General features: G+C 38.2%; 2 protein-coding genes across 2 annotated transcripts; both read right to left on the bottom strand.

Moving 5' to 3' along the window:
• Positions 1 to 3,205: 3,205 nt before the first annotated feature.
• LOC138881701 (uncharacterized) lies at positions 3,206 to 4,966 on the bottom strand. The gene is made up of 3 exons (XM_070161950.1): positions 4,588 to 4,966; positions 4,391 to 4,476; positions 3,206 to 4,321 (listed from the first exon to the last, which is right to left on the bottom strand). Exons 1-3 carry the CDS (start codon positions 4,964 to 4,966, stop codon positions 3,206 to 3,208), a joined length of 1,581 nt encoding a protein of 526 aa, XP_070018051.1.
• An 888-nt stretch (positions 4,967 to 5,854) lies between these two features.
• Positions 5,855 to 6,313, bottom strand: LOC138881702 (secreted RxLR effector protein 161-like). The gene is made up of 2 exons (XM_070161951.1): positions 6,169 to 6,313; positions 5,855 to 6,063 (listed from the first exon to the last, which is right to left on the bottom strand). Exons 1-2 carry the CDS (start codon positions 6,311 to 6,313, stop codon positions 5,855 to 5,857), a joined length of 354 nt encoding a protein of 117 aa, XP_070018052.1.
• Between the last annotated feature and the right edge of the window lie 6,509 nt (positions 6,314 to 12,822).

Genomic DNA, 12,822 nt, shown 5'->3' on the forward strand with positions numbered 1-12,822 from the left:
AGTTAACCTCCGTTAACATTTTGGGTAAATAGACCCAGACCCATATTCCGATGGTCCTAGAGGGTCCGTAGTAAAATATGGGACTTGGGCGTATACCCAGAATTGAATTCCGATGCCCTTAGCCCGAGAAAAGAATTTTTAAAGAAAATTGTTTCCTGGAAAATATAAGGACTTTTTGAAATAAAATGGTGTGTGATATTGATGGTATCAGGCCCGTATTTTGGTTCCGGAGCCCGATACATGTTTAATATAATGTTTAAGTAGTATATGTGAAATTTGGTAAGAACCAGAGTTGATTTGATGTAAATCAGACCCTTGGTTGAGTAAATAGAAATTTTGAACTATCTTATGAATTTCTTGAATTTGAGATTAAATTCATAGTTGTTGATGTTATTTTTATGATTTGATCGTACGAGCAAGTCTGTATAATGTTTTTAGACTTGCGTGCATGTTTGGTTTGGAGCCCCGAGGGCTCGAGTGAGTTTTGGATAGGCCACGAAGTGTTTTGGGACTTAGAGAAAATTGGTTGTTGCATCTGGTATTGTTGCAGGCTCTGATCTTGCAATTGCGAAGTCAGGCTTAGCAATGCGAGCCTAACAGGCTTGACAATTGCGAGGGCTTTATCACAATTGCGAAGAAGCCCATGCCTGCCTTGTTCGCATTTGCGAACCTCCCTTCGCAATTGCGAAGTCAACATGGAAGGGCCAGTCATCGCAATTGCGACAAAATGCTCGCAATTGCGAGAGGAGCAGACATGCAGCAGGTTCGCAATTGATCTGCACCTGATCAAAACATCTTTTGGACGGGATTTTCACTTCATTCTTAAAAATTTCGAACCCTAAACATCCCTAGGAAGTGTTTCAAAGACCCAGACTTCTCCAAATCATAGGTATGTGATTTATAACTCCTCTTCTTTAATCTAATTCATCTTTTTACATGATTTCATCTCAAAATCTAGGGGTTTTCATGGAAAATTGGGTGTTCTTGGGTAGAAATTAGGATTTTCAAATTTTGGGTATTTGAACCTCAAATTGACGTCGGATTCCAAAAATAAATTGCATATTCGAGCTCAAGCATGAATGGGTAATCGAGTTTTGGTCCGAACCTCGAGTTTTGACCAAGCGGGCCCTAGGTCGATTTTTGACTTTTTGGGGGAAATGGTAGAGAAACTTTAATTATACATTGGAGTTGAATTATTTAGCACTTATTGATGTTATTGAGTTAATTATGACTAGATACGGGTGAATTGGTGGTAGAATCGAGAGGTAAAGCGGTGATTGAGTGTTGAATTACCCATTGGTTTGAGGTAAGTGTTTGGTTTAACCTTGACTTGAGGGAATAGGAATCCCTGACTTATGTTTTATGTGAAAATTCATGTGTGTGGCGTATAGGTGTGGTGACGAGTATCCATGCGCCACCAAATTTTCATTTTTAGTTTGTTCCTTGATGTTTTAGACTTCAATACCACACAAGAGGGGGGGGGGTGTGTGATTTGTGTGGTACCCAATTTTTGCTTAACTTGATTATAGAAGAACCTGGTTCTTCTATGTGTTCCAACTACTACTGTTGCGGAATAATAAGTATAGAAAATAAAGAACACAGAGATTTTACGTGGAAAACACGTGGCTCAAAAGGTGAAAAAACCACGACCTACCTTCCAGTAGGATTTTTCCAAACTCTCCACTAGAATCACTGAGCAAAAAAATGCATTTACAAACACTCTTTTGTAAACCTAGGATTAACTCTAATCCCATTGTGGCACACAACCTCAACTGTTGCGACAACTTCAAGTTAACTCTAACTTAAAAACTCTAAGTACCTAATACAATTGCTTCTATAAAAGCTGAAAGGTACAATGTAAAATCACCTACTACAATTGAACTAGAATAAAAGATAGTAACTAGGAACTGCTTCTTCTATCTGGTTCAAGTAGTTTTAGGATTGCACGCTTGAATCACACATAAATTGCTTGCAAAATTACCTTGCTATTTTGCTCTCAATTCACGTTTAACTTCTGCATATGTGCATTGCCTGTAAAAGAGAACAACACTAATATTTAAGGAGTTAGTAATTCGAGATTGACTAGGATGCAGATGCTACTCTTACATGGTGGAAGGGTTCTAGTTGATCTCATACTCTAACTCAATCCTCTTCCTAAACTGTGTTCTCTTTGTGTAAGGAGTCTTTCTCCATATCCAATATGCAACCTTTTCGATCATGATCAGGAGATATTACTTCTGATAAGTTCGATTTATCTCCTTCATGTGCATCTCACATGTTTGAGTTGATCACGATTGTGCTTCACAAGATGGACCTGGTCCATGTCTGAGTTCTTTTGTCAGTCTTCAAAACTTCATATTTACTTGGGCCAACAAATTCTCCCTTTTTGATGATGACAAATTATGTGCTTTTCCCTCACTTAGACCTTGTAAGAACTAAGCTTATTCATCAATACAAAGTTTATAAAAATTCATTTATCATCAAGGACCGGGTTAATTAGGTTATAAACATCACATATTCATAATATGTAAAGTACAACATCTCTTCCCCCTTTTGGCATCATCGAAAAGTTGCATAAAAAAAGTGTGAGTCCCAGATTTTAATAAGTACTCATGGCCACTGGGGCAACTGCAAGTGCAATCATGGATTAATCATCAGTAATTAGGTAAACATATTTAAACTATCAAGGAAATATTAATAGTCTATAATAGCAAAAACAGTAGATATCATTGATAGAAGATATGTTGATACCACAATCCACAAACAAAAAGCAAAAATATTCAAAACATGAGCAAAAAGAAAGAGAAATCCCTAATCTGGGTCACTGATGGTACTAGACAGGTTCAGGAGATAATGGCTAGAATTCCTAAGGCTTGGGGGAGCTAGAGGGTTTATTTTCGGCTTGGAGAAGATTTAACATATTGTGAAGAATCCCATCATTCTTCTCCTTTTCCTTGGTAAGCTCAGTTCTGAGAGCATCACTCTTAGATTCAACCTCTGCTAAGCGAGCCTTCAGCCTAGCTATCTCAACATTCTCTGCCTCACTTTCCTGAACTAAAGCCCTGACTTTACTGTTGATAGGTGTCTTCTTGGATGAACTAGGTTCATTTGTAATGGCATTAACTAGATAGTCACAAGCAATCAGAGTATTAATCCCAAAGTAGTCCTTGCTTGTGGCCATTTCCCATTTCTTCAGAGGCACCTTTCATCGATCCAGAACAGTAGTCAGAATAAATCCATAGGGGGTGGCATGGGCCTTGGAGCCATTGATAACCCTGTCTAGTTGCTTGATGATGAATGCAGGCCAGTTGATTTGCCTTCCACATTCAAGGCACTCCATTAGAACAAAATCCATATAGTTAGCAATATGCCTTCTTTCCTGCCTAGGCAGTAGGCACTTGTTGACAAACTCAAAGAGGACTTTGTGTTGTGGCTTCATTTCACTCTTGTGCACAAACTTGGCCTCGTTCACTTCTTCAACATCACAGAATCTCCTAGTGATTTCCAGGGCAGTAGGAAGGGAATCCAAACTTGGCCATCTTTGCATGGTGTAGTCATCACATCCCTCTGTAGGGATGTCAAGAATCCCTCCCAGCTTCTCTGCATCAAATGTCACTTGAACTCCTTTTACTTGGCTGGTCACTCTGCCATCTTTGACATCAGCATTTGCCATAAATTTAATGATCTCATTCCTGGCCAGCCTTCCATCCATCTGAAAGACCATGTCCTTCCAGCCCTGAATAGCTAGGGCATCAACCAAACGAACCATTCCTGGTTCCACTAAGTCTTTCAGCAATCTTCCCTTCAAAAATATTCTTTTGACAAACTTGGCCAGTTTGTCTTGTTCAACATCAGACTCACTTTCTTCTTCACCACTCCATTCCTCATCTTTAGAAACTCTAACTTGTTTGCTTTTCACTGTAGACCTTGTCCTTTTGGCCAACGGAGGTTTAGCAGCCTTAGACACAGATGAAGACTTCTTGGAAGAGGTCTTGGTCTTTTTGGGCTTGGGAGTCTGAAACTCCATTGTTGTATGTTCCTCTTGATGGACCTGTTCCATCTCCTCAACATCAACAGCTTCAGAGGACTCTGCAACCTTACCTTTTCCTTTATCCATCCTCTTCTTCTTACTTTCAACCAAAGCCTTTTGTAGTTCACTCTCACTCTGTTTCACCCTGCTTCTTGGGTCTCTTCCCTTTGGTAAGGGAGTTTCAGTAGTTGTTGGGGAGAAAGCCTTTCGTTTCTTAGAAGGTTTAGTAGCACTGGGGGCTTTTGATGTTGGAGTTCTCCTTTTCTTTGGATCATAACTGGCACCTACTTTCTATAGAAGGTCTGCTAGGGTCTCCTCAATAAATGAACCAGGTTCATCTGCCTGTTAACTTAGATTAACCAAATCTTTAGCAGCCTCCCCTGAACCACTTCCCCCTGACTTCTTGCCACTTTCTTCCACTGTTCCATGTGCAACCCCACAGATAGCTAGTAACGATAATTCAGAAGTGGGTGAAGAACCAGCCACTCCTTTCCCTTTTCCCCTCACATCACCACATATACCCTCTCTCTCTTTTTATTTTGCAATTTTCTTTTTACCTCCACTTCTTCCCAATTCAGTCATTTCCACATCCTTGATAGTCCCAACCAAAACAAACCTATTTTCTAAATTTTCAGCCAAAGCGGAACTTACATTAGAAGGGGGGTTTTGAGTCTTCTCAAAGTCAGAAGACCCAGGTCCTCCCCCCTCACTCATAGATTTGAATGAATTGTCTGAGTTATCAGAATCTTGGGCTTGGGCAGCCTTCAATTGTGCGTTTAATTTCTTTGACAATGCACCAGAGGCTGTAGTTTTTCTAGCTAGCATTTTAATACGTCTTTTCTTAGGCTGGGGGTTTGTACTGGGTGGAAAAGGCGTAGAGGAACCAGAAGGGGATGATGGTGGAGGAGTCCCTGAGTTATCTTGAGGGTTCGACATTGTAGCTGAAGGCTTGAGAGATTTTGTGAGTTAGGCTTTTAGAAAAGAAAACAATTTAGAGTGAAAAAGAATTTTTGACGGTTTGGAATAATGAGGGTGGAAGAAGGTAATAATGGGTATTTAAAGAGGAGTCATTTAATGGATACCGTAGCTTTAGTAGTCAATTAGAGGTATAATCAACCTGAAATTACAAGTTGAACGAACGGTTAGGCTTCCCTAAATTTTAGGCATTTTTTGTGGTGATAATTCTAATAAGGGCGGAACTGGTTCAAAAACAAACGGATAGGATTTTATAATGTGTTGAACAATGGTAGGACTATGCTCATGATTTAAATATCTAAATTTCTAATTGTGCAGATTATAGAAAACATACCTTGTCAGGCAGATGAACCAATACTGATGAACTAGGTTCTTCATTTAAAATTCTCTTGATCATACATCAATTTACCACAATAGAGAAAATTTTGTTAGAGACCAGTGAGTCATATTAACACATGTCACAGGAGTATAATATTTACAGTATGAAGCTAAGTAAAAAATTAATCTAGATATTTACACATGTTCTAAATTTCCTAGCCAATTTTTTTTTTCATTTTTTATTCTGAGCTGGTCCCATTAGGTGATCTTAATCATCCCTAATTCTACCCTGTTCCTTTCAAAGCTTTCTCTACTCAGTGCTTTAGTAAAGATGTTAGAAATTTATTTATCGGTAGCACAAAATTCTATGGTAATCAATCCTTTCTCATAGTTTTCCCTTAAGAAGTGATGTCTAACATCTATGTGCTTAGTCCTCTTATGATGAACTAGGTTCTTTTTCATACTTATAGCACTAGTGTTATCACAAAAGATAGTAATGCAACTAACTTCAATGCCAAAATCTATCAGCTGCTATTTGATCCATAATAATTGAGCACAACAAGAGGCAGCAACAACATATTCAGCCTCAGCAGTGGATAAAGCCACTGAATTATGCTTTTTAGTGGCCCATGATACCAGACATGAACCAAGAAAATGAGCCATACCTGAGGTGCTTTTTCTATCCACAAGGAAACCTGCATAGTCAACATCATCATATCCTACTAGATTAAAGTTAGTACCTTTACGGTATCAAAGACAAATATCAGTAGTGCCTTTCAAATATCTCAGTATCCTCTTGACAACAGTCAAGTGAGATTCCTTAGGATTTTCCTAAAAATGAGCACAAAGTCCTACACTAAAAACTATGTCAGGTCTGCCAGCAGTAAGATACAAAAGTGAACCAATCATAACCTTACACAACTTCTGATCAATAGATGAACCATGTTCATCTATGTCTAATTTAGTAGCTATTGCAATGGATTTCTCCATTTTATTTGATTCATCCATTTAAAACTTCTTAATCAACTCTTTTGCATATTTTTGCTGATGGATCATGGTTATATTTGGGTTTTGATTGATCTATAAGCCTAAGAAAAAATTAAGTTCACCAATCATACTCATTTCAAACTCACTCCCCATTAATTTGGCAAAGTCCTTACTGACTTTGTCAGTGGTTTCCCCAAAAATTATGTCATCAACATATATTTGTACTACAAGAAGATCCTTACCTTTTTTCCCTCAAGAATAGAGTACTGTCAATTTTACCTCTCCTATAGTCATGTTCAAGCAGGAATTTGGATAGTCATTCATACCATGCTCCAGGAGCCTGCTTGAGTCCATAGAGAGCCTTGCCTAATTTGTACACGCGTTCCGGACACTCTTTGCTCTCAAGACCTAGAGGTTAATTGACAAACACTTCTTCTTTTAGGTAGCCATTCAGAAAGGTACTTTTGACATCCATCTGATGAAGAGTGAATTCCATGTGTGCTGCAAAGGCTATGAGGTGTCTTATTTCCTCCAATCTTGCAACTGGAGCAAAGGTCTTATCATAATATATACCCTCATCTTGGCTATAACCTTGGACCACCAGTCTTACCTTGTTCCTTGTAATTGTTCCATCTTCATCAAGCTTGATTCTGAAGACCCATTTAGTGCCAATTACTGATCTTTCCTTGGGTCTTGTAACTAGATGCTAAACTTGACTTCTCTCAAACTGATTGAGTTCATCTTGCATTGCATTTACCCAATCTGCATCCTGCAAACCCTCAGCAATATTTTTAGGTTCAATAAGAGATAAGAAAGCATCAAAAGCACATAGATTCTTTAATTGTGATCTAATTTTAACTCTAAATGTTGGGTAAGTAATTATGTTCTCAATGGGATGAGAACTTTGATACTTGTAAGGTTTCACAACCAACTGGTTTCTGTTTGATGTTTCTCCCATGTTTTGTTGCTGAGGAACATGCTCATGGACAGGTTCCATTAGGGGATTGGTTTCAGTTCTTCTTTGTTCAATTCCCCTTGTTAAGTTGACTTGGATGGAAGAACCTGTTCCATCACCTGTTCCTTCTTTTGGTGCATCTTCAACTTGAGCTGTGACTTCACTCAATTATTTTACCAGCCCAATAGCGTCATCTTCATGTTCCTGTCTCTCAGAAAGAATGTTAGTTTCATCAAAAACTACATGTACAATTTCTTCTACACACAAAGTTCATTTGTTGTACACTTTATAAGCTTTTCTATGTGAAGAATATCCCAAGAATACTCCCTCATCACTTCTGGGATCAAACTTACCTAGGGAGTCTTTTCTATTATTGTGTACAAAGCACTTACATCCAAATGCCCTAAGATGGGATATATTTGGTTTTCTCCCTTTAAGTAACTCATAGGGAGTCTTCTCTACAAGAGGTCTAGTTATACATCTATTAATGATGTAACATGCAGTATTTACAGCCTCTACCCAGAAGCTATGCGGCAGTTTACTAGAAAGAAGCATAGTCCTAACCATATCTTCAAGAGTTCTATTCTTTATTTCAACTACTCCATTTTGTTGAGGAGTCCTAGGGGCAGAGAAATTATGATCTATACCATGCATATCACAAAATTCAGCATTTTCAAATTCAGTTTCATGATCAGACCTAATTGATGCAAGTTGATTACCTAGTTGTTTCTGAGTTTTCTAACAAAGGTAGCAAACATGTCAAATGCTTCATCCTTAGATGTTAAAAACAGTACCCAGGTAAACCTAGAATAATCGTCAACAAGTACCATCACATATTTCTTACCACATCCGCTCAATGTTCTCATTGGACCACAGAGATCCATATGAACCAGTTCCATCGTACTGGTTGTGCTTACCATTTCTTGCTTTTAAAAGATGATCTTAACTACTTCCCCCTTGCACAAGCCTCACAAGCTTTGTCTTCCTTGAACTTGATATTAGGTAACCCTATCACCAGGCCCTTGGAGAATAATTTGTTGAGTTGATTCAGACTTGCATGACAAAGTCTTTTGTGCCACAAGAGGGGATCATTGTCTAACACACTCAAGCAAGTGAGTTCATTTTCTAAAACAGTAGACAAATATACAATGTAAACATTATTAACTCTTTTTCCCTGCAAAATAATCTTGTCAGTGGTAAGATTAATCACAAAACATTTGGTAGAGTTGAATGCTACCAGGTTACCTCTGTCACATAGTTGTGATACACTAACTATGCTATATTTCAAGCCATCTATCAAGTAGACATTCTCAATGGAATGTGTGTCTGTCTTACCTACCTTTCCAACCCCAATGATCTCACCTTTCTTCCCATTTCCAAAGGAGAAATTACCTCCTTTTAGATCCTCAAGTGAAAGGAATTGGTTCTTGCTTCCAGTCATATGCTTTGAGCATCCACTATCCATGTACCATATTTGGCTACTTCCCTTCACTTAGACCTGCAAAACGAAATCAGGGGTTAGTCTTAGGAACCCAAACTAGTTTGGGTCCCTTTCTATACGCAAAGGGGTGAATTAAATTCCTTTTGGCCCATCCAAGTAGCCTATTTTTCTCTTAAACAAATGTTTTGTTCTTTTGACTGGCCTTTTCTTTTGCATTACATTCACTTTTGTAATGATCTATCTTGCCACAGTGTGTGCAGATTTTGTTTTTAGGAAGTGTGATGTATTTGCTTTTGGTATCCCACTTAGGTGCTGGGGTCTTATAGCCAAGTCCTCTCTTGTTGCTACTGTGGTGCTCTTGTAGCCAAGATAGTGCATCAGAGGATTTATTCCATTTGCAAGTTCTATCTAGTTCATGCTTCACCTTGCCTAGATCTTCTTTTAGAACTCATATCTGCTCATCTTTCTTGTACAACTCATCCTTCATCTTTCCTATATTTTCTTCTAAGGTCAGATGTGTGTGATCATCTTTCTTCTTATATGTTCCTAATTTTAGTTTTAAATTTTCAGACCTAAGTTCTAAGACACTGGTGTCAAGTTCAACAACCTGGTTCTTCAACTTAGCATTTTTACTATCACTTTCACTAACCCTAAATTCCAGATTTTTGCACTTGGCTTTTAGGATCACACATTCCCTAGACAATTGTTCCTTCTCATTGTTTATGACCTCAGACTCATCAATTAAGTCTAGCAATAATTCAGATAGTCTTTCTTTAGACAAAAATTTAATCTTATCTTTAAGATGAATAACACTTACCTCTTATTCATCGTCTAATTTTCCAATGGCCATAAGTGCTTGTTCATCACCAGCTTCATCTTCTGAATCCTCCCCAAGCAACAACTATAGCCTTTGTTAATCCTTTGTTCCTTTTGGGTTGAACCTATTCCTTCTTCCTATTTTTTTTTGTTCAACCCTTTCCTCCTTCCATTCAATTTCCCACTAGGGATAATTTTTGATCATGTGGTCAGTCTTACCACATTTGTAGCAGCCCTCATTGGTCTATTTTTCAGGAGCCCTTGGTTTGTTGAAGGTTGCACCTCTTGAAGAACCCTTTCTTCTCATTAGGTAGCAGCCTTCGTTGGTCTATTTTCAGGAGCCCTTGGTTTGTTGAAGGTTGCACCTTTTGAAGAACCCTTTCTTCTCATTAGGTCAGTCTTACCACATTTGTAGCAGCCCTCGTTGGTCTATTTTTTAGGAGCCCTTGGTTTGTTGAAGGTTGCACCTCTTGAAGAACCCTTTCTTCTCATTAGGTACTTCTTGAATGTCATGACCCAAATCGATAGGTCGCGACGGGTGCCTGAGTCCTATCTGTTAAACACCCTAAGCATGCGTCTAAGATATGAACCTGTATAACATCTGTTGCATTACAAAAATAACATACGTGAAGGAAACCTGCCATCAACTCATAGGTACATATACATGTAGAATATAGTGGGTGAGCCGTCAAGGCTGCTATACACAACTATACATCCAAAACCGAAAGCCGATAAGGCCACATACAACCCAACTAGATTGACTGTCCACAGACCTCTAATAGAAACATAAATATACAAATACGGGACTGAGCCACATCATACCCATATACATATATATAAATATATACAAACGTATCGCACCAAAATCAAAAGCAGATCCGGAATAATTGGAGCACGCAAACTCTCGCTGATCAGGGATCCTAAGAAGGGGGACAGTCAGCTTGCCTACCTGCACCTACGGGCATGAAACACAGGCCCCGTGCAATAGGGTGTCAGTATGAAAAATATACTGAGTACGTAAGGCATGAAAATTAGTACGTAAATGACATAGATGAAACATGGAATAGGGAAACACATATTTAAATATGAATAACTTTATAAATTCTGAAACGTTTATAATGTCATGCACGTGCGTATAAATGTCATGTCATGCATAAGTATGGGCGTACATAATATCATCAATCCACTGAGGGCATCCCATCATATTATCTTGGCCACTGTGGGCAACATCATCAATATATACCCTCTGATCAAGTGGTGCTGCGTATATAACGTCGTAACCTTTTCCCACATCCCATATACATATATTTACATATATACGTGTATAAAATGACATCTGGTCATGGGTCAATGCACATGTATAAATGAGTGAAATGCATGAAAATACATAATAATCTCAGCATTCCTTCTGGATAAACTTTTTCAACCGTGTCTTATTCTGAGACCCATGAACAGAAGATAATAATATTTTTCATGGGGAATCAAGAATATAGACACCCCTACCATTTCTATGAATAGAGTAATTTATGGAAACTGTGTGTTTGCTTATTTTTCCAGTATAATTTGGACCATGCCAAAAGAAAGAAGGATGACCTTAACTTACCTGGAGTAGGGAAAACTCTGTATAATATTTCGCTAGAAAACCTTCGTTGACTGAATGAAATTTTCCCCTGCTTCTTATAAATTCACATAAGAAATTGCTTCTTGTTCTAATTTTGGAATTGAAGAAAACGTTTATGGGTTCCTTGAATTTTTGAGAGGAAAACATTTCTTTTTTGTTCCTTGAGAATTTGAAAGGACTAATGTTTCTGTTCTTTGAAGTTTGGAAAGAACAAAATTGTTTTGGATTCATTTAGTTCATTTTGAATCTTAGCAGATACTTAGTTAGTCATCATTTTTCATTTATGCCTAGGTTGCTACCTAGGCATAAGTGACTTCTTAGTCACATTCTTGACATGGTGGATTCTTGCCACGTGATTGGGGGATAATTATTACGTTTTTATCCACTTATTAGTTAATCAGGTAATGTCCCATTACCCGGTAATTAATCAATTACCCGCATAATTTAAAGATTGCCCCAAATTACTTAAAATTCAACTTATTTTTAATATATATATATATTCTGTACATTATACTACCATGGTCATATGGTACCTTGTATGATACTAGTTCATAATTATCGGGTATTATTGCTCGACCCGTATTTTATTCCAAATTGGCCACTTTCAATGAAACTCGTTTTCTTTAATCCGTGTACCCCTTTATACTTCTTAACACTTATTTATTGTTTTTTATAAATAGCGTAAGTACGTTAACGTCAAGATGATCTCATCCCCGAGTCTACGTCGGTTAACTGAAAATAAAATTTTAACGTACGAAAACGCGAGATTGTAACATCCTCCCCCCCCCCTTAGAAACATTCGTCCTCGAATGTTTAACTCTCCAAGATTTATTTAACCTTGGAAGCGTCGCCTTTGTAACAACGCTACTACCAACTCTTCTTGTAGAAACTCAATAATTTAACGCCATATAGGACCACAATCATTAATAACGACGATGGCCTCACTCGACCAATAACAATAGCTAGCACAAGAATTCGTACACACACCTTCAGATTATGACCTCTTAGTCAGACCCTTCTCTAGAGGAGGAAATAAGTAGGGATATCTAGACTTCATGTCTTCCTCTACCTCCCAAGTCATTTCTTCCACATTATTGTTGCTCCAAAGTAATTTCACGAAGGTTACCTCCTTGTTTCGTAGCTTGCAGATTTGTTGGTATAGAATTGCAACCGGAATTTGAATTTCCTCGTATGACAAGTCCTCTATAATCTGGACATTATTTGTGGGCACCACTCGGGTAGGATTGCCAATGCACTTCCGTAACATAGATACGTGAAAAACCGGATGGATAGACTCCAATTCTGAGGGCAATTCTAACTCATAAGCTACTTGTCCCACTCTCCGAATGATCCTATAAGGCCCAATATACCGTGGGCTAAGTTTACCTTTCTTGCCAAGCCTCATCACACCCTTTATAGGTGACACCTTTAAGAATACCCAGTTATCAACCCTGAACTCTAAATCTCATCGCCGCACGTCAGAATATGACTTCTGACGACTTTGAGCTGTCAATAGTCGATACCAGATAAGCTTTACTTTTATAGAGCTTACTGAACCAGGTCTGGACCATGTAATCTAGATTCTCCAATATCAAACCAGCCTATAGGCGACCTACACTTCTATCCATAAAAAGCTTCATATGGAGCCATCTGAATACTGGAATGGTAGCTATTATTAT

The sequence above is a fragment of the Nicotiana sylvestris genome, chromosome 11 (genome assembly GCF_000393655.2).
Source record: "Nicotiana sylvestris chromosome 11, ASM39365v2, whole genome shotgun sequence".
Taxonomy (NCBI): domain Eukaryota; kingdom Viridiplantae; phylum Streptophyta; class Magnoliopsida; order Solanales; family Solanaceae; genus Nicotiana; species Nicotiana sylvestris.